The sequence below is a fragment of the Pleurodeles waltl genome, chromosome 6 (genome assembly GCF_031143425.1).
Source record: "Pleurodeles waltl isolate 20211129_DDA chromosome 6, aPleWal1.hap1.20221129, whole genome shotgun sequence".
In the NCBI taxonomy this organism is placed as follows: domain Eukaryota; kingdom Metazoa; phylum Chordata; class Amphibia; order Caudata; family Salamandridae; genus Pleurodeles; species Pleurodeles waltl.
Window position 1 is genome coordinate 1,019,275,830 of NC_090445.1, and position 22,709 is coordinate 1,019,298,538.

Here is a 22,709-nt window from a genome sequence, read left to right on the forward strand (position 1 = left end):
TCCAGGATACATCTAACACTAACAGACACCCTCGCCTCACCCATTCTCTTAACCCACTCCAAAATCATGTCCCTTCACATAAGAGCCGCCTCGTCAGTTCTGCTGAAGGCTTGGCTCTTTTCCTAGGCCCCAGGGCAGCTCTGCTTCAGATTTTAAGTGAAAGGATACCCTTCCAGGTGAACTGTGTGCTCTAGAAATACTCACAACATAACAAATATCTAAAATATTTAGCATTTGCATAACACTTTTTTTTCCGGGGCTGGAACATTATTACTATACAAATCCTGCAAGAAGCAAGCAAAGATCCACCCATCACATATCCTAGATAAATTAGTGTCAGCACACGTTTTATGATATTTTAATGCTTATGTATACAATGAGCAAAATAGTAATACAAATGATGATAAATGGGACAAGTCTTCTCTGGTAACATACAAACTGTTTACAAGACTCGAACATGCAGTACAATAAAGCAACTTTTTCACCATCGAATGCAAATCTCTTACGTTTTTATTTAAAAAGTGTGAATTAAAGGCCAACATTCACTTCTGTTGTTTCAAGCTGCATGTGATATACACCATAACCTGGGAACTGCACTTGACTAATCAGGGGTATCGTGGAAGATTCTAGATGTCTAGCAATAAATCTCAACCTTTCTCATGTTGAGTGTGGGAACTCAAGAAATTTTCTTAGCAAATGCTTGCTAGAAATATCTGACATTGCGATTCTTTTGATTTAACACACCTGGGAAGAATAAGCACTACATTGCCAGGCACCTACCCTCATAATATTTTCCTCAGACTGCAGCAACGATAACCCGTGCACTTTCCAGTCTAAAAAGGCACCTCACAATAGCGTTCACATTATAACCAGGACAGGTGTTGCAAGGCAAAAACTGGTATTCAAATGGCATGTCTTCTTTATTTAGAAGTCGGGTTTTGTGTTTCGGACCTACTTTACATTCAGCTGGTAACGTCAAAAGAAAAAAAGGCAGAAAGGTATTTTTGTAAGAAAATGCCAAAGTTTGGCACCTCCCCATTGTTTTCTGTAAATAGCATTTGTGATCATTTTTATGCTTTTACTCAAAAAGTAAAATTTCCTTTATATGACTAAAATATTGTTCCAGGGAACAGACATGAAATTATATATAAATCAAAGAAATAGTACAAAATAAAAGGTCTGTAAAATGGTTTCGCTATTCTCAGTGAGTGTCCAAGGTGAACGCTGATCACTTAGGATTGGGAACCCTGGAGAAATATATTTTCCTGCAGAAGTAAATGTTACCAATAACTATAAAAAATAAGGCCTCATTTAAGCGAATGTGGTAATGCTTTTACGTGTTCTACATTTGTTTATATAAAAAGTTACTGTATATAACAAGATGTCAAAGTTGATCAGATATGAGGCACTGTAGACTGCAAATTCCTCATCTTAATTTTACAAAAAAAAATATATAAACGTAAATCTGCTTCAAGATATACAATGGCTGTTGTCATCGACTGGTAGAAAAACATGCTCACTTTAGTCATAAGGCCCCTGGCTTCACCTAAATTTTACAAGCCCTTTTAGGTAAAAATCTAATATTTGGGCTGCTGCTTAATGTATCAGGTTTAAAGAGCTGCACACAAAAGGCTTAACTCTTCCCCTATTCAAATGCAAAATAGTTATTCACAGTCCTTTTGAGACACCCCGAGTCGTAAAGCCTGAAATTGCACATACAATTTGCAAACTGAATGCAGACCTGCAGGTTACGGACTTCACTCTCAGTGGCCTTTTGGAGCCATCTACTGTGTTCTAGCAGCCATCGCGAATGCATGGAAATGAGCACGCTAATATTTTAAAAGAAATGCTTAAAGACAAGAAAATGATGTACAATCGTGTAGTTTGCAGATTAAATTCGGACCTCCTCCCACCTCTTCTCCAACAAAGATTTATATATTTATTTTTGGGGGGGGGGGTAATTTGTTCCTACCAGTAAATTACCAAATATCCCATAGCATAACACAATTTATAACTTAGAAAAAACACAGCATTGTACAGCTTAATTTCAGAATTCAGCACTTAAGAGTGGTTTAAGTTTAAAGCAACATCCCTCGCCCATTCTTCAAAATATCCCTCTTATACACTTTCCAATGTACACAGTAGGTATTCAAAACTGCAAATAAATTAACATTCAAAGAGGTTTTACAAAGCATCATGTGTCTGGTTATGAAGTGTTATATACAATCTTGTGTGTGCACAAACAAAATGAAAGGCAAGTTGTTTTGCAGTTAGAATAACACATAAGACAACATTCCATGAGTCAGAAACATGTTAAAAAAAATACAAAATCACATGTGAGAAAGAATGTAGTAACCAAAAAACGAAATGAAATATAAAAAAAGAAAAAAAAGCAAATCAATCCTCATCTACCTACTATTAGTTCACAATGTACAGCATGCAATTATGACCAATTGCTCACCATCTAGTCAGGGGTTGACACCGCCCTGATATTCCTAACAAAAATATTTTTTTTGGGGGGAGGTGGGGCGGGGGGGGGGGGGGATGCCTAAGTTAAATCTGCTCATATCCTTCCAGTCTACTTAGAAACTTGAACTTGAGAGTTCTACTATGTAAAGAAAAGGAAGGGTAGGAAGGGTGTGGTGACACTAATGTGCTATTTAAAAAAAAACGAGAAAAAAAACACACACACAATTGATTACATGCCAAGCCAATACTGACACCTGCATCACTTTATCAACAGTTTTCACTACAGGTTCAAGGGCAAGCAAAGTATTTTCATGAATGCTCTGAAAAAGTAGCACCATTTTTTTTTTTTTACACAATTAGAAACAAATGTTCATAATAAAGTACAACAAAAGGGAGTACCACTTTAAACCAGATGCTTACAGCCATTGATGGTGTCTTCAGATCCTTATTGGTTTAGGACTCTAGTGTTGAAAAAATGCAGTCGCCGTAGATGTAGGGTTCAACAGTCAGAACTCTTCATGTGTGGGGCAGAGTAGCAAATATAGACTGGCAGCAATTCGGCCTTTACCTGGTCTATATTAAAATGGATTTAGTAATAGACCTTATAATTCACTACTATGGTCTATTTTGCTTGAATACATAAAAGAGCCAATTTCAACAGAAAATTCAGATTCCTAATTCATTCAATTTAGTGAATTTCTTAGAAAGGTCACAAAACAATATACCTTCTATAAAAATACTATATACACATAAAGGAGATAAAGAACTTATATATGTGTAAAACGTGCATGCAAAGTTTGAAGTATGAAAGCCAGCTTGAGATCAACAGATTGAAAGCTGGATTCATGTGTATCTCATTTAAAATTATGCAAAGGAGCTACACTTTTAGAATGATCACTATCTTCCTGAGACTTGGTCATTCTAGCTGCAATAACCATGGTATACATCAACCAAAGCCTCACTAATAAGTGCAAAACTATCTTTTAATACAGAGTTACTGTTATAGTTTAATTTAAGATCCTTAAAAGTAACAAAACTAAGTATGTGTGAGAAAGCATTTACTTTGTATGCTTGTAGAAACCATATATGGAACAACCTTGGGCAAAAACAAATGAACTCCCTTATTTGTATTTACAATTAAGACACCCCTCCTCCCCAAAACTCTTAACTTATTTGGCTAAGAAAGGTTCTCTTTACATAAAGTTTACTTTTTTTGATGCCTGGACATCAGACACTACATTCTTGGGAATTTCAGATTTTATGTGCCCCTTAACAAACCAATGATGTCAATGAATAATTTAATATAAATTATAAGTATTGGATGCCTCCTTGTTCATGGTCTATGCCCAAAAGCTAAGAAGTGACTTGCTACATTAGAGTTAAAAGACTTTTCACGGTTTCAAGTCTCTAAAAAGAGTAGCTAAAAAAATTGAACAATATTTTTTTTAACACAGGGATTTATCAGGAGGCATTTCAGATCCGGGCTGTCGGTGACACTTCAAGGTGGACGGTACATTCATTAGTTTCTTTGGGCATTTTTAGAGCATCTCAAGTGACCTGTAGAAACAAAAAAGGTCTGTTAATCAATTTGTTCAGCCATAAATCACTGTCCACTCTTAATAGATACCACTAGGTTCTGGAAAACCTTTTTACAGTGAATTTACATTTCCGTTTTTTGTCCATTAATTACCGAAAATGGGGAACACACTTGAAGTGACCACGTTCTTCCTGGAAAGTTTCATGGGGTTGAGAAGAGAACAGAAGGGAAAAAAAAAAAAAAAAAATCCTCATGCGTTTTTCATAGATTTCTTTTAAGACCGGTAACAAAGGAAAATGCTAAACAGTTGCACCAAATTTAGCAGGCAGCTAGCTCTTGGTCCGCAGACTGTACTTTTTATGGTTTGGAGTAAACCCGTTTGGTAGTTTTGGAAAAATTAAGGGGCATAAATTGTAGATTTAGGATAGTTGGGCTCAGAGACAGACTCGCCGGAATGGCAACTTAAAAATAGAGTGTTATGGCTGGCCCAAGGAGCTTTTTTTTGCCCCTTAGGCCATCTTGCTCCACAGGGAGTTGGACTCCTGCGAGAGGGAGTGCTCTGTCTGCCAGCAAAATGAGAAGAATGTTGCTGTCAGCCATTACAGGACTCAAGGACCCTCCCTGCAGCAAAAGAAAGATTTGAAAAAAAAAATAAAATAAAATAAAAAAATTAAAAAAAGCGCGCCTAGGCTGTTTTTATTTCTAATACACGCAGGACTGTGTTTAATAAAGGGGGGGGGGGGGGGGGGCAGAGAAGTGGTGGAAATGGGGGAAACTATGTGGCCCCTCCCTCTCTGAGCCCCCAGAGGACCAGGGGAGTCCACTTCCCCAGGGGACGATATTATTTATGGAGAAGGCCACGCAGCCCCAGGGAGCCCTCCCACAGGGCCAATTCCTTTAAAAGGAGGCGGGCAGTGTGACATTAATGACTCTGGTGAGGCCACCCCCAAGACATAGCTGTTTCCCTGCCTGCAGAGGTGTGGGCAGGGAAACCTAAGTCTGCTACCATCAAGACCGCTGCCAGTTGCTGGGAGTGGACTTTAGCTGTTTCCCCAACTGCAGTGGTGTGGGCAAGGAAACAGATCTTAATTTTGCTCCCGCTTACAGAGAGCAGCATTATTAGTTATTTCCTGCGGGCGGGAGCAATACTGGCGGCTCCCGCTGGATGCGGGGAGGTGGCTAGGGGTGCAGGGGCCTTGGAGCTCCCCCTGCTACACTCAACAGTGTGGTGGATGCCCTGGTTGGGCACCAGTCTTTTCTTACACTGCGCCCTAGGTGGGAATAGGGTCCCCAGGGCTGATATCAGCCCGGGAAAGGAGGGGGGGGGGGGGGGGGGGAGCTTCGGTATGTTACCCTGGCCCCAGCTAATGGTGTCTCCTGGGCTGAAATTGGTTTGGGGAGGTAGGCCCGAGCATAGGAACACTCACTTTTAGCATCAGAATGCTTTATGAACCTTTTCGTTAATTTTTATAAAATTATCTTGCATGTATAATGTCCTGATAAAGTCTACTAAAGCGAGAGAAGCTGAAAAATGATAACAATGTTTTTGGTGAACAAGTTACCTTTCTCTGGTAACTTCTTTTCTGGCACAGCCTCTATCTAGCTGCAGATTCCCTACCTTAGATTATTTCCCAAGCATCAGATGAGAATCTCGAAATACTTAAGCAGTACCTATGCACACCTGCAGCGGATGTTAATTGGGTTTACCTCTGTAACTGACAGAGACTTCTAGCCACAGATTCCAAAGTAAGGCCCACCCACCCCAGAGGTGGGCCTGCAACCTGGATCAAACCAAAATGTCCTGGAGGACCGAACAGGTAAAGCACCCATCATGACGTGACCAGCTGCCAGGGTAATACTAGTAAATGTGTGCAAGCATGTCCACAGAGCAGTCTGACAGATGTACAGTACAGGAACTCCACAAGCTAATGCAGTAGATGTAGCTTTGGTGGAATGACCCTGCAAGCCCTCAGGAGGTTGATTCTTCACAGAGGTATAGCAGATCTTTGTTTAGAAAACAATCCACCTGGAGATGTTCTGTTTCTGCACTGCTTTCCCCCCTTGTTTGTTCTAGAGCTCATCGTCAACCCGGTGTTCTTTGGTGCAAGCAATGTAAAATTACAATGCCTTGTTAGGGTCTCAGCAATGTTGCCTCTCTTTCTACTTGGTGGTGTGAAGCGGAGTGAAGAAACTGGGCAGTGTGATGTTTTGGCCGACGTGAAAAGGTGTTGCCACCTTCTGAAAAAAATGGCACATGTTCAGAGACCCCACTTTATCAGAGGAAAAAGCTGATGTATGAAGGGTAAACAGAGTGAGCCTGTAGCTCACCGACCCTCCGGGCCGATATCATGGCCTCCAAGACTATCTTGATTGCCAGAAGATGAGGAAACAGTTGTGCATGGTTGAAAGATACCCCTTAACTGTGCCAGGGCAAAGTCTGGCTGGGCTAAGGCCAGAACAAACACCATCACTTTGGACAAGGATGCAGAAAGTGAATCTAAATGTGTTTTTGGAGCATCCAGCTGCAAACTTACCTAAATAGCAGGTGTACACAGTCTTTGTTGATGGCTGCCAAGATAACATCACAGACTTCTGGAGGGAGGTTGAAGATCCTCAACTGCCGCCGCTCAATTTCCATGCATGAAGTTGGTGTGTGTGCAGGTTTAGACGGAGGGCCCAGCCCTGCTGCTGTGACAGGAGATCCTCCCGAGATTGCAGCCTGATCGGAGGACAGCTACTCATACCCAGGAATTCTTTATACCATGCTCTCCATGCCTAATATGGAGCCACTACGATGACTTCAGCCCGGTTGGTCCTGATCTTCTTGAAAACTTAGGCAGGTCTGAAAGATTCCCCTAATGCTGCACCCATTGGAACTTCAAACCCACTGTAGAGCCCACATATGCCACCAAGAATGCTATATAAGCATGATGCAGGAGGGCAACAGATCCAGCAGTCTCAGAGTCAGTCTAACCAAAATCCAGGACAAAGGTTGAAACATCAGGGTCGTTGCCCTAATGTCCTGGACTCTGCTCTGGAGGATAGTTCCGTAACTGCACTGTGTCCAGAACGGCTCCGATGGAAGGGAGCTTCTGAAAGGGAGTCATGTGTGACTTCTCCATGCTGATAGTGAACCCCAACAAGAGCAGATCCACCACAGTATGGAATTGGGTAATAACTGCCTGGTGTGAACCCAGAAGACTGGAAGCCCTGATATCTGCAGACGGGGAGCTCAGCAAGCTGGAAATGCTCCTGTGTCACCGTGAACCATAAGTGATGCGGATAGGCCTGCAGGACGGAGATAAGAAAGCAGGCATCCTGCAGGTTCTAAGCGATCATCCAGTCTCCGGTGTCTAGTGCAGACAGGACATAGGCAAGTCTTAAAATCGTGTTGTTTTTTTTCCCCCTCCTCAGGAGACACCTAGGTCGATGATAGGGTGGAATGGCAACCATGGCCTACTCCTGATGCCCGTGAAAGATGCTTCTACTCAAGCTGATCTGAGGATGGTGGCAGGAGTGGCGGTGTTTCCAAATGGTGAAGGATATAACTCCACTGGACACACTGGCGCACCCCCCTGTTCGATGTTATGGCTTGAAACTGGGCAGGTGGTGCCAGATCCTGTCTCCATTGGAGTGCCTATGTAGGCGTACTAAAAAAGTTTGGAGGCTGCGGTTGACGGAACGGAGGGCTGGGTTTCTTTAGTACTCACAGGACTTTAGGGAGTAGTGTCTGCAGCCACAAAAAAAGGCTGGGAAGCATTACTGCCATGGTGGCTTTGCTATAAAGGATATGGCTGACCGACCCTAGCGTATCCACAGAACAAGCAAAAAGGTGTAGATGGCATGGGGCCATGGCGAGTCCCAACAACTGAGCATACTCTCCTTAAAGTTTTCAAGTGCTGAATCGGGCTCATTGCTGAACAGGCAAGTGCTGTTAAAGGGCATGCCAAGAGGGATCCCTAGACATCCCCCTGAAAAGCCAGTCGCTTGTAACCAACTGATGAAGCACTTTCCCTGGCCTGCAAGTCCATTGTACACTCCTTTATCTGATGGTGAACTTTGCTTCGCTCCCTTCCATTTGTGATAGCATGGTTCAAGATGGCTCAGGTCTCCTCCTCCGAGACCACGGACAGCACTTATGCAACCAAATCCGACACAGTGTGGCTATATCAGCCTAAGAGACACCCAGTGTTCACTAACCACAGTACAAAGCTGTCAGAAGAGAAAATCCTCTAACCAAAATGTGTCCAGATTCAAGGATTTCCTACGCAGTGGAGTGGCAGGCAACACGCCAGGATGGACTTTTACTACCATGCTCTCAGGAGTGGGATGCAGGGTGAGGAACGCTGGGTTCCCAGAAGTGGGGAGGTGGCAATGTGCAATCGGCCTGTGCAAAATTATGCCCATGAAGGGCTCGGGCCAGGTCCAGAACAGGACATCCGAGAGGGCTTCATTAACGAGTCAGAGGTCCTCCATTGAGGAACTCCGGCTGAAGCACCTGTGTCAAGACCTTACTGTTTCCTTCCATGGAGGGTAGCTGAAGGTCTAACATCTCAGGTGCTCTCTCCACCAGCAAAGCGAAGAAAGGTCCCTCTTCCACAACCACACATGCCAACATCTGGAGCGGTGTCCAGACCACTGGTGTCACCTACTTCCTCATACCAGTGGTCACAGTCTGGTTGGGCCAAAGGTCTTCCTGTGGGTCAGGGTAGCTATAAGGATCCTCAGATTAGCCAGAACTGTATGATTTTATGGGTCTGGTTGGTGGCAGAGATGATATCGCAACATGCCGGTTCAGCTCTTTCTCAGAGTCGGGAATAACTATGTGCTCAGCATCGACCAGAGGTGTAAGTGGTGCTGGGAATGGCACCACTGTGACAAACCCAAAAAGTAGTCATGTATTTGCAACTGGGTCGGGCTGAATCCAGAAAGCCAGACTTGGGCTGAGGGCAGACCCACAAGTGGAAATCAGTCACGATACCTCCCTGACCCGTATGGCCTAAAGGTGCTTCAGAGGTAGCGTCACCCAAATATGAGATGCATGGCCTCAAAGAATTCCTTGAGTTGGGAGAGACTGCTCCAGGACCGGGAAATTCAGGGATGCAAGAAGTGGCCACAGCTCATACTCTGCCGGTGGAGTGCAGGAGCGAGGCCTTGATTTGGGGGTTCGTTCCCATGCCCTGTCTTATGGCTTGGACTTGTGGTGTGAAGTCTAAGAGCACGTCAACTTCTTGGATTTTTTTATGTTTATGTGACTTACCGACAATGATTTGCTTGCGACAGAGAGTGGGCACGAGACCACCCACTCCGTTGGGACCTGGAAAAGCATGGAATCTTCCAATCACATGTCACCAGAAGCTTCATTTCCCACCCCGATCACCTTTGGGATTCCTGGTGTGGCAGTGGGAACATTTCTTAGAGTCTGTGACCGACTTCTGTCGGTGACAGGTTCTGCAGGGTTTAAGCCCTGTAGAGTTTAAGAAATATCTCTAAAGTCCACTGGGAGCAAAATTGCTCAGGAGTGGACCGAAGTGTTGAAAATAGTGGTCAAAAAGGACTTTGATATCCTTTCCTGATCCATGCGGATGGCCTAGAAAGAAAGGAACTGATATCAGTGATTATATAGGAAGAGTGCACATCATATCCGGCATGGACAATGCAGTCGTGGAGCCTATCAACACCATTGCTGCGCAGTTACTGCTTATTATTTTCCAGATCCAGTTCGACACCAGTTGAATTTGCTAAGGTAAGGAATCTGCAGCTAGAAGTGTATCAGATTAGAAAATTCAATTCATCAGAACACTGCCTTTTAATTAAAATCCACTGTGATACTTAATATAATTTAGCTACGATAAGGGTATCATCTGTGTTTCAATTCAACGTGAAATTCAGTTTCTATGTGTGATCTTAATCATGCCTCCCAACAGCATAGTAATAAATACACCCTAACATGAGTAATCTAAGCTTTCTGGAAAGGTGATGGCCTACCCTGAAGTGATCACTGATTAGCATTTTGCAATGATGTACAAACCTGGCTTACCAAAAGCACTTTTAAATAAAACACTGTACATTAATAAAGATAAACACCTCAGATTTCTCACACAGTCGTTTCATCTAGCTATGAATGGCTACTAAAAGTTATTTCCGTTTTGAAACCAGAAAGAGGTAATTGATGTAAACTATGTATCTTCTAGGTCCACCAGTCATTTGCAGAACCATTTGACTGAAAATATGATTTTAGCAAGTAAAATATTCTTCACTTTCGGTTAAAATCAGTGACAGCTCCAATTAATAAGGAGTACTTCCATTTAACCAAAGCAATAGTCATATTTTTCCCACCTTAATCCTTCAGCATTTATTCGTAGTCATCCTCATCCTCATAATCTTCTTTTGCTTTAAAATGCAGTTTCCTGAACTCTCTTCTGCTCATTGACGGATATGCTGGGACAACCGGTGGGATTTCCTGCAGGAGAAAAAAAAAAGAATATATAAAAAGGTGATCACAGCAGAACACTGCGTTTGGTATTTTAGGCCAGCGCTACAATGCAAGATGAAACTAGTAGATGAAAACGTTTGCTTTTCAATAAATAAAATAAATCCATACACCAACAATCTCACCATAAATATTTAGTCAGTTTTGTAAGATGAGAGAGGTTTACAATGTTCTTTAAAGGTCCTAGCATCTGAGCCTGCCAGTCATCACAATTCCTTTGAAGGAGGTTCTGATCTCTTGACACAGCATCAACTAACCAACCACCATCCTAATAGCAAAAGAGGCGGTTTTGATAAATCTAACTTTAGAAAGATACTTTTTTTATACACATTTCCTCATCTGGCTTGTTTTGTGCGAGAGACGGCAGTGATCTGCGCAACGGGTGCTGCTGCACCCGCCGCACACCAACATTGGCAGGGGCTCCCTTTGGCGCCACTGTCAATGTTACAGCCCTTTTCCCTGCCAGCGGGGAAAACATTATATGGCCCTGGGGTGGGGGTGTGGAGGATGGGGGGTTGGGGGGTGTAGTCATACTGGCGGTCATCTACTGATCGCCAGCGCTGATCTAGGCGGTAAGTGCACTGGAGTTTTGTTTGCTGGTAACCGGACCAGGTAAAAATTTACCTTTTCATACACATAAAAAGAGCGGGTGCTATAGTGTGGTTTCACTCATTTGTGCATTACACAGTCTTTCCTGAAGGAGTCTGCTAGCATACTAAAAACCAAGTCAAGAAATTAAAAATGAGGCTTTGTGCTTGAGAGTCCTTTCTTTCCAAAACTGAAAGGGTCACGCATACTAGACTTGGTCTATGAAAATATGTACATCTGTAATCAAAATGTTACTACCAATGTGGTGCTCCACCAAGCATACATGGCAGACATGTACATAATGTTTATGTTAGCCGTGTGCTACCAGTTATGTAATGCGACCAGCAATGCAACTGCACAATTTAAATCATTCTGTGGTGTGTTCTGTACAACTATACCTGTATCTGGTTCCTTTCTTATGATGGAAACGTATCCCAAAACCATTCAATTACAAAATTAAGCATTTAGTAAGGATTTACATATAGTAACTCTTCAAAGACTAAAAATGTTTGCTTACGGAAAAAAAGATTCACCAGGTTGCCCTCCCCCCTCCTCATACACTAACCACAATGATACTGTCTCCTATGTGCTTTCCTGAAATATTTGTGCCCTGCTTCATCACATGGGATTTCAATCAAGTGACCCGTACCAAAAGACTAGATACTCCATGACTTTGGCCGAAACTTGCCAATAAACTCTTACGTATGATCACCAGACAGCACATCTTCACTGCCTGTGTCTCTGTGCATCCTTTCAAAACACTAGTCGGGGAATTTCCTTCATTCAGCTTCCCTATTTGCTACCGGACCCACCCATTACACTGCGTGTGTACAGTTACATTTGTTTATGCAGGTCGGCTTCTGAAAGTTTGTCTATCACACTCGAATTTCCTTCCCTTTGAAGTCTTTCTGAGCGTTTCAAAAGCCAGATTGTAAAGCAATCCGGCTTTTGAAACACCCACTAGACACCAGGGATTTATTTCCTATTTGGAAATTGGCATAAGGGAACAACCCCCTGGGCAAGGGTCGCTACCAGGGGGGGCATTTTTTTAAGGCCTTGGGGGGCAGAAACCTCTAGGCACCAATGATCATCTTTTTTTTAATTTTATTTTTAAAAGAGATGGGGAGCGACCCCTTAGGCAACGGTCGTTCCCCTGGGGGGGTGGGGGAGTGGGAGGGAGGGAAACTTTATTTTAGGCCATCAGCCTATTTTAATTAGGAAACCACTAGGCACCGGGGATTTTTTGTTGTTTTACAGATGGTGGTCGCTAGGCACCGGGGATCTTTTATTTTTGCGCCAATGTCACGCAAGGGGAGCAAACCCGTAGGCAAGGGTCGCTCCCCAGGGGGGTGGGGGGCAAATTTATTTTAGGCCATTTCTGCCCCCGCACCCCCTCCGCGCCAGGGCTACTTTTTTTTTGGTGTTTTGTTTTTGTTTTTTGTTTTTTTAGAGATGAGGAGCGACCCATTAGGCAAGGGTCACTCCCCTGGGGGGAAATTGTACTTAGAACATTTCTGCCCCACTTGGGAGCAGATCGGCCAATTTTTGGTAGGCCAATCTGCCCGCATAGGGTCAGAAACCACTTAGGCACCAGGGGTTGGTGTGTGTGTGTTTTCTTTAGGGAGGCAGCCCCTTGGGTAAGGGTCGCTCTTCATGGGAGCACATTACTGTTGGCCATATCTGCCCCCCATTGGGGGCAGATGGGCCTATTTTTGGAATGCCCATCTGCCCTAAGGAGGGGCAGAAAGCCCACCAGAGGCCATACCTCCACCCCAAATAATTGGGGCCAAAGTTGTTCGGCCCACTAGTGGGCAGTTGGGGCAATTACCCCTGAGCCACACCCCGGGGGTGGGGGGGCAGAAAGTCTACTAGATGCCAGGGAATTAAAAAAAAAAAAAAAAAAAAAAAAAAAAAACTACAAATATTGGGGTGGTGGCTACCAACCAGTATGGGCCTGATTACGCCCCCACCTCAACTGAACGGGGTAACAGTCTTTAAGCTCTCCCCCGCACTCTAAAACACCTTATCCCACAGCAAGCAAGAAGGCATTTGATTATTTTGGGTTTTAGTTTTACATTTGGGCCATGATAACTTGGCTTACTCTCAAAATCTTCCCACTTGGAATGGTGAGGGCTGCACTTTATGGACTTTGGGACGCTGACATGTAGAAAAATCCACAAGACCTTGACACAACTGAAAACTAAACATCTGGGTGATTCCAGACTGGTGTGTTTCACATGCACCCCACACCATTTTTGTACCCACAATCCCCTGCAAACCTCCAACTTTGCTGGAAATTACACATTTTTCCCCATGTTTTTGTGATGGAACCTTCTGGAATCTGCAGAAATCCACAAAATTCCCCCCACCCAGCATTGTCTCATCTATACCGATAAAAATTCTGCTGCACTTGTCAGCCTAAAAATGTTTTTTTTGCAAACTGCCCTTTCGGACCCCCTTTGTTCCCCCTCAATATCGACATGTTTTTGGCTCTTCCCTTTCACAAGCACTTGGCCCTCCTACACAAATGAGGTATAATTTTTACCGGGAGACTGAGGGGAACATTGGGTGGTATGAAATGTGTCCCAGTGCGGTGATCCCACACAGAAATGTGATTTTTTTGCTAAATCCGAGGTTTGCCGAGTATTCTGGGGAAGAAAACATTGGGGGATCCACGCAAGTCACACGTCACTGGACTCCCTCAGGTGTCTAGTTTTCAGAAATGTCTGGGTTTGGTAGGTTTCCCTAGAAGGCTGCTGAGCACAGGACCAAAAACGCAGGCGCCCCCCTGCAAAAAAAGGTAGTTTTGTATTTGATAATTTTGATGTGTCCACGTTGTGTTTTGAGCCATTTCCTTTCGTGGGCGCTAGGCCTACCCGCACAAGTGAGGTACCATTTTTATCAGGAGACTTGGGGGAACGGTGGGTGGAAGGAAATTTGTGGCTCCTCTCAGATTCCAGAACTTTCTGTCACCGAAATGAGGAAAAGGTGTTTTTTGGTCAACTTTCGAGGTTTGCAAAGGATTCTGGGTAATAGAACCGGGTCAGAGCCCCACAAGTCACCCCATCATGGATTCCCCTAGGTGTCTAGTTTTAAAAAATGCGGTGGTTTGCTAGGTTTCCCCTGGTGCCGGCTGAGCTAGAGGCCAAAATCCACAGGTAGGCACTTTGCAAAAAACACCTCTGTTTTCTGTGAAAAAATGTGATGTGTCCACGTTGTGCTTTGGGCCATTTCCTTTTGTGGGCGCTAGGTCTACCCACACAAGTGAGGTACCATTTTTATCGGGAGACTTGGGGGAACACATAATAGTAAAACAAGTGTTATTGACCCTGGTCTTTCTCTACATTTTTTCCTTCCAAATGTAAGGCAGTGTGTAAAAAAGACGTCTATTTGAGAAATGCCCTGTAATTCACATGCTAGTATGGGCACCCCGGAATTCCGAGATGTGCAAATAACCACTGCTTCTCAACACCTTATCTTGTGGCCATTTTGGAAATACAAAGGTTTTCTTGATACCTATTTTTCACTTTTAATATTTCAGCAAATGAATTGCTGTATACCCAGTATAGAATAAAAACCCATTGCAAGGTGCAGATCATTTATTGGCTCTGGGTACCTAGAGTTCTTGATGAACCTAAAAGCCCTATATATCCCCGCAACCAGAAGAGTCCGGGTGACGTAACGGTATATTGCTTTAAAAAATCTGACATCGCAGGAAAAAGATCGAGTAAAACGTAGAGAAAAATGGCTGTTTTTTTCACCTCAATTTCAATATTTTTTTATTTCAGCTGTTATTTTCTGTAGGAAACACTTGTAGGATCTACACAAATGACCCTTTGCTGAATTCATTTTGTCTACTTTTCAGAAAGGCTTAGCTTTCTGGGATCCAGCATTGGTTTCTCACCCATTTTGGTCACTAACTGGAAGGAGGCTGAAAGCACAAAAAATAGTAAAAATGGGCTATGTCCCAGTAAAATGTCAATTGTATTGAAAAATTGGGTTTTCAAATTAAAGTCTTCTGTTCCTTAAAGCTGGGAAGGTGGTGATCTTGCCAACCTAAACCCTTTGTTGATGCCATTTTCAGGGGAAAAACACAAGCTGCCTTCTGCAGCCCTTTTTCCCCCCATTTAAAAAAATAAAAAAAAAAAAAAAAAATGTCACTGTATTTTGGCTCATTTCTTGGTCTCCTTCAGGGGATCCCACAAAGTCTGGGTACCTCTAGAATCCCTATGATGTTGGAAAAAAAGGATGCACATTTGGCGTGGGTAGCTTGTGTGAACATAAAGTTATGAGGGCCTAAGCGCGAACTGCCCCAAATAGCCAACAAAAAGGCTCCGCACAGGAGGGGGAAAAGGCCTGTCAGCGAAGGGGTTAAAGCCGAAGGACCAACCTCACTCCCTTCACAGTCTCATCACTTCTTTTTAGGTCGAGTGTGCAAGCGCTCTGACCTGTTATAATCGATCTGTGGGCTTTTAACAACGCCCACCGCACGCCCATCACTATAATTTGTTCGTGGGCTTGCCTTTCAAAAATCCTTTGTTATCAATGGTAAATGCTTTACGTTTGTTACCGCCTTGGACATTGACCCCGTTACATGGATAACTGCGACCGAACTTCTTTTTCCTTGTGTGTCTCTCCTTTGTGCTCATTGTGGCTGTGAAGCTTTGAATCGGCTCAATTATGTCAACTGTTTTACTTTTCATTGTCAATTTAAATGGCAAGAAACGTCCACTAAGGAATTTACAACGTTAACAGCTAACTCAAGCAAATGCGAGACCCTTGCATTGCCAATGCTTGTTCTGTAAGCCTGCTAGGCCTTCTGGCTTTCTCTGCTCTGTAAGGGTAATAAGCACTGTACCTAAACTAGCTCCTTTCTTGAGTTTACACTCCTTTTCCAGACAGCATCTTCTCCATCTGAATGCTGCTTAATCAGCGGTGCAGTACACCGCATCCGAGCTAACTTTACTGTGCAGCACTTCTCTTTACGAGGAGGACTTTAAGAGGAGTCATGGTTGGACAAACTACTCTGCTTGCCTTCCACTTTGAGTAACCGCATGGCACAGGACTTACCACGGTCTTGTCTATGTTTGCATGGCAACATGGTTCTCACGGCCCGCACCTGGGCCACCATAGTTTGAAGTTCTTGTGCAACATGCTTTGATTTGATCAACCGTCCCTATCCCTTAAGAAGACGCTGCATGCCTCGCAATCGGCTCCTGTTTCAAGCGAGGCTGCTTTCTGAAGCCCGCGCTCCCTATTCTAGTCATTCATGCAACTGGGTGTTCTTCAGTTTCGGATTTCTGACACCCTAAGCCCCTTTACATTCTGGGACTTACATTTATTGTCTCATGATTATATGGTGAGGGGCTGAGTTTTCCAAATGTTTCACTTTTCCATTTGGCGGCCACTTATTTAATTGTTGTTGGTTTGTGTCCCCTGGACTTTATTGGTAGTAGTGTCCTAGGTCATTGCTTCTAATCTTATTGTTTTCTCATTTCCTGTTTTAACTGTACCCGGTTCCTTGACAAGCCATTCAACAACAACGCCCTACAGAGAAAAACACAGTCCCTTCAAATCTGTTTTCTTATCATCATGAAGAAATAACAATGCGAGCAAGATACCTACTGGCTTTATTCTGTAATTCAACTACTTGTTTTTTATTGCAGTTTCTTCTGTGCAGGTTCACTGTGAAGTGTGTGAAGCCCAAAAACTTTTTCCACACCTCTCATGGCGGCTTCTTATAAGCGTGGGGCAGATGACAAAAGGGCAACGGGCATTGTTGAAAGTGTACGCATTTTACGGCCTTGCCATTCAAAGCTAATGAGAAAGAAGGAGGTTTGTACTTTTTTTTCCACAAACATTTTAATTTAACAGCTTCAAAGGAAGTAATGAGACATTTTCTTTACATAATCCTCAATGAACACATGATTTCAATTCAGAGATGGTTTTGTGCTAAGTAAGTAAACAAGAGTAATCAGGCAGGGTGTCTACACAAATTACAAAGAGAAGGACAACGGTTCAAAAGGTGGTGGAAAAGGTGGGTTTTTGGGTGTGGTTTAAAGAGAGAAGAGTCGGTCTTGTTGTTAAGTCACTAAGCAAGGAATACAAAGTGTTGCAGTACATAACAAAGAATGATTTAGGCCAAATACGGTTTTGATCTTGCTACTTTGAGCTGAAAAGGAGCTTCAACTTCTGCAACCTCTTTATCCACAAAAGATGGCGAGTAATTTAGACAGGTATGAGTTGGCCCTAGTAAACTGCTTTTAGGTGAGGCTGCCAAATTTGGATTTTATCAGTTGCCTCATACAGCAGGAATTAAGATAAGAGAATCGTGGCGATTTAGTCTAATGCAATAGTCCTTAACCTGGGATCTACAGATCCCTTAATGTGCATGACAACTCTTCGGGAGGGAGGGGCATTGGGGGTGTCTACGACTAATTAGAAAATTGTAATAATGCTAGCATATTACTAAAGTATATACCCAAGAAAAGTAAAGTTGAAAATTAAAAACAAATTTAATGTAAAGGAACAATGGAGGCTAGAACTCAAGTTAGTATCCTTCACATTATCATTAAATGAGAAAAAAAAAGACAAAATGATAATCTAGAGTCAAGCATTCTGCTTTGTTTCAGAAATAAAACTACATTTTGAAAAGCACCAACCTTCCAGTTAAAATAAGAATTTAATTTATCATTTTTGGTTAACAAAATAAAATATTTTATAATTTGTGTGATGCATATTCCTTTCTGTATATTAGTTTGATATTCAAATCATAAAAATGAATACCTTAAGTTGGGTTTGCAGGTAAGGATTGTGTAGGGGGTCCACAAAAGTCCAAATGTTATTTTAATTAAAAAAAAATTAAAAAAAAGGAAGAAAGAATAAGTCGGCAGGTTTAGTTTGGTGGATGTGAGCAATAAGCATTACTGCAGACTGTTTGGGAAAGGCCGCGAGTGATTGAGAAGTCTTCTCTTTCCAATGAGCATAGAAGTGAACAATCACATTTATTTGTGTACCATAAAGCAATACGTGGATTTTCAAATGCACTGGAGGAATTCCATCCTTCCATTTGTTACAGCAGGTTAGGAAATATCCCCACAAATGAAATATATTTAACTTCAACCGGAAGGACAGTGCACATTTCTTGTACACAGTGCAGTATAGATTGTGATGCAATGGTAGACTTCCAAAGAAGGCGAGTGGTGTCAGAATCTGCAGTTTCTTACCTTCTCTCCTACCTCTCATTTTATGAGGTACTACTCGCATATTTCGTGACTGACGAAGATCCCTTTATTGACAGGGTAGATGTTAACTACATACAGGGTATTGTATTCATATTCTGAACTCACTCACCAGAACCATTTTGTTTTTACATGGAAGAAAGAGACAGTATAGAGCATGTAACAGAAATGAAGGCACTGGGCTGCAGCAAAACCCTGTGCTTCGAGGATGGGCTGCGAGACCCCTTTTACATAGACATTGTCATGTTTTCAAAGACAGTGTCCACGAGGACAAATCCTCACAATTACAAAAAAAAAAAAAAAAAAAAAAAAAAAAAAAAAAACACGTTATCAAGGCTTTCCCAGATTCTACTAGGTATTCACTAATAATCCGAGTAATTAGCTTGGTTAAAGAGATCCAAGATGAAAAACTAATGCTATAGGTAACGGTCATTTCTTTGCTGCAATATCTGAGAGGACTGCACCCCCGTCATTTACAAGGAATTAATATATTTTGCCCTCTTTAACAAAACTCTAAATCCTGCCACAATATAATACATTACCTGAATTAAATTATTTATTAACATTTTTCTCTTAATTACTGCTTTTTTCCAAGTAAGTGTAATTCAAAGCAATAAATACCATGTGTAAAGCATCAAAAATAAAGTCTAAAAAAAAAGTTTAACAAGGATTACCTGCATGAGATCAGCATTTTCAAAAAATCGTCCCAAGGGCATGGGCTGGTTGCTGTCCTCATCCATGAAAATACTGTTATCGATTTGGATTGGTGTCTTCTGAGGGGCTGAGGCTCCTCCGATGGTCTCTTTTGGAAAAGTAAGGGCATCAACACTATCTTCTCTGGCAGGTGGGCTACCATTAGATTGACAAGACTCATCACTGCCCGCCAAAGGCTGACGGTCGCTCAGCTTGGGAATGCAGCTGGCACCCAGTGTGCCAGGGTTTTCTTTGGAGATGGCTCCCTCTGACCCAGGAGTGTGAATCCTTCTCCCTCTACTGCGTGACATCATTCCATTGTCAGGCGTTTCATGCAGACGTTGTAGGTTATTCCTGGTTTTCGTTGGCCGGTTTTGAGAAGTAGCAGCTTTGCTTTTGGATATTAGCCCTTGTATTTCTAATTTCACAGCACTATTTCTATCAGATTTGTTCTGTTTTGAAGGCCGCTTTTCCATTTTGTGTGATGAAGCCTGGTGTGGGGAATATAAAAATTCATAGTTCATACACAGAGAGTATGTTCTTATAGAACAATTAATACTGTTTATGGTCTTTACATTTTAAATATTTAACCGGACTCGAGTTTTTGATGGCCAGACAGGACATATGAACAAGTTTACAAAAAAAAAAAAAAAAAAGTCACACACACTTTCCAACTGCAAGAGACCAACAAAGTCAACATTTACAATGTGCTTGAACTAATATCTTTATTATCACAAAACAGGCTCTGCCCCAGATAACAAAAAACAAAACAAATTTACAAGCTTTAATTTGATCGAATCCTTAAGTGATGACAAGAAATGAAGAGCTAACATTAGGGTTCACAGGATGGCAAGTGCAGCAGCTTAACACTGCACACAAACCATCTGATCACCTCTACTGTATAAGCCATGCAAAACGTTAATGCAAAGAAAAACAAATAGATACATGCTAAATCAAAAATTATGGATTCTAGGCTACCGTTTATAACAATAGACCTTCTCCATTGGTCTCCGTGCTAACTAAAACTCAAGCTCAAAATAGACAGTGTACCATACCATCAGAAATTGAAAATGCAAAGCGAACCTGTACTTGTGCTGACTTATTTAAAACGATCTCAAAGGTTAAAATGTACTTAACAGGCCACGAGGTGCTCCATCTTAACCAGTTAAAGCGTATTCATAGATTTTTTTTAGTACAATTTGTATCTTGCCATTGGGCCAAGTACATTTAAAACCTGAAACAGTGCATGGAAATTTTTTAACCTACAAATGCTATACAATGAAAAATAAATTTTCGTGCACTTGTGCAAGCAATCAAAATATCATTATGCAAAATCCTTCAGGTACATGCCATGACTAGCGTGTCTCAAGACTCACCTGACCAGCGCCACAACCTCTCCTCCCCTCCCCTCTCCTCAGGCTCTAGACCAAGCAGCTTGAGGATTGATCATCATTTTGGGGGATAGGATCAAGGCCTGATTTTACTTGTGAAGCCAAAGCATATTTAAGAGTTGAATTTCTGAAAATAAATGTGCTTCTTAACTCTGCAGTAGACTCAGACGAGTTAGCTTGCAATTTCCAATTGTCATCCAAAGCTATACAACTTCATAGGAAATAGGGGCCAGTTGTACAAAGCATGTTTGAGTTCACAAAGGGCCCGAGTTGTAGAATCAGGATCCCATTGGACCCATTTTTAAGCGCAGGCAGTGATCCCACAGACCACTGCCACGCTTCAAATATCAAACTTAAACATTTCATTTTCTTTTTTGTAAAACATCCAGTTTTCTTTTAGGGACAAAAAGCTGCATAAAAATGCTTTATTAAAAAGCAATCGCAGACATGTTGGCCTGCTGACCCAAGCAGGCCACCATCCCTGTGATGGCAGAGATTCCTAGTGGGTCGCAAATATAAAAAAAGTATATGAGTTAGGCCAATTTGAGACCCACAAGGAATTGCCAATTTAAAATTAAGTTTCAAAAATTAGGAACAACGATTTCCCAACTGCAATTTGGAGATCATTGCAATTAGGAAATCGTAATTCCCAATGTTAGCACATCTGACCAATAGGTCTTTAATGAAAGATAAGGCCACCGAAAATGTATACAAAATAATCTAAAGACTATTTCTTGTCTGTATAACTGCAACTAAAATTCAGAACGTCACAGTAACCTGGGAGTAATTCACCATTATTGACAGACATGAACTATACAAGAAAATGCATAAATAGTATGCTAAACTGAATATTACATAACAGTGGCAGACTCCACTGTATTGTTATGGTTCAGCCACACTTTCTATTGAAATTGCATTTTTTTTTTTACTTTCCAACAAATTTGATTCCCAGAGCTCAATCTTTGCCAAATTTTGCTGCATATGCCAAGTGAGGACCAAAGTTTGGCCTGACAATTTCCATGCAGGTTAAAAAAAATAAAGGGGCACATTTTTTTTTTCATTTTTGCATGCAAGTAGCAAAAGTTGTGAATGCAGTTCTGCTAAGCGTGGCATTAAGCCAGAACTTTTGAGGTAGAGTGTGCTTTTCATTATTTGGTGTAAATCCATTCAGTACTTTTCAAGATACATGTGGCTCAAAAAGATGCCTGGTGGCTTGAAAAGTTTAACACGTGTCTATCTTGGCAGCAGACTCCTTGAAGCTGGGTTTGTGGACTGTAATTTAAAGAAGCACTGGCAATGCCAGGAGGTCTTGTCTTGGCCAGCTGGTGCAATGTTTTTTTTTTTTGGCAAGCAATTGGCATGAAAACAAAAAGAAGAAAACATGCCACCACCTAAACCTGGCTGCCATATGCCTGCATTCACCCGCTTGCACAATAACACACACATGCAACATGTGCTACAGAAATTAAAAGATTACAAGTAAAAATACACAAAAAAAAAAAACACAACACACTGTTGCTTAAACATGGCAGGCATATGCTTGCAATAACAGAATTAAACAATAGCAGTGGATGTACATAGATTGTCACTGTTTTAGAGTTGAAGCATGGCTGCCACATTAAGATCAAATGTCTTTGAGTGGTTAAGCAATTATACACTTGGAAAATACCATTTATTGATGTTCACCGGGTTTAGGGACAGTGGCCATTCTGAACGTGGCACATGCAGATGAAGTAACAAGCATGTGGCCTGTTAGCAGTTTCTGGAGCCTGTAGACTAACAAGTGAAAATAAAAGAAATTGGGTTTTTGGGGGTGGTGGCGGGGGTGTACCAAGCCCTAATAAAAGCAAGAAATGATAGTAAAACAGTCATGATAGGGTTTTGGTTGGGCCCACACACCCTGCGCACCAGTGGAACTGCACCTTCAGCAATTACTCTTCTGTCTACTCCACCGGGCTGTCATTCCTAGGCCTGAGGCTCAAAGCAGAACGTCTATCCCTATTTGCAAAAAAAATGGTTTAAAAAAAAAAAAAAAAAAAAACACACACACACCACCATCACTTTGCTCTATGCTTGCGACCAGTTTCCTGAGCAGCAAAGGTGATCCCGCACCAAATTCTAACAACAAAAATATCTCTTCACACCCCTTTGTGCTAGTAACATCCATAATTGGGGTGCAGTGGCCCCTCACAACTGCCATAATGCCAATGCACCCGAGGCATTAATGGTAGTGATGGCCCTTAAAAAAAAGAAAATAAAAAAAGAAGGAAAAGAGCCCACATTTCTCAACACCTTAT

The 22,709-nt window shown here is 42.1% G+C and overlaps 1 protein-coding gene across 1 annotated transcript in view; it reads right to left on the minus strand.

The window, feature by feature from the left end:
- Nucleotides 1-342: 342 nt before the first annotated feature.
- Nucleotides 343-22,709, minus strand: part of C6H1orf174 (chromosome 6 C1orf174 homolog) — a 47,270-nt gene continuing 24,903 nt past the window's right edge. The window contains exons 3-5 of the mRNA XM_069239966.1: nt 19,003-19,512; nt 10,346-10,469; nt 343-4,026 (exon numbers count right to left, since the gene is read on the minus strand). Of these exons, the coding sequence (XP_069096067.1) occupies nt 10,362-10,469; nt 19,003-19,512 (618 nt within the window). The 3' untranslated portion in view covers nt 343-4,026; nt 10,346-10,361. The remainder of the gene's footprint in view (nt 4,027-10,345; nt 10,470-19,002; nt 19,513-22,709) is intronic.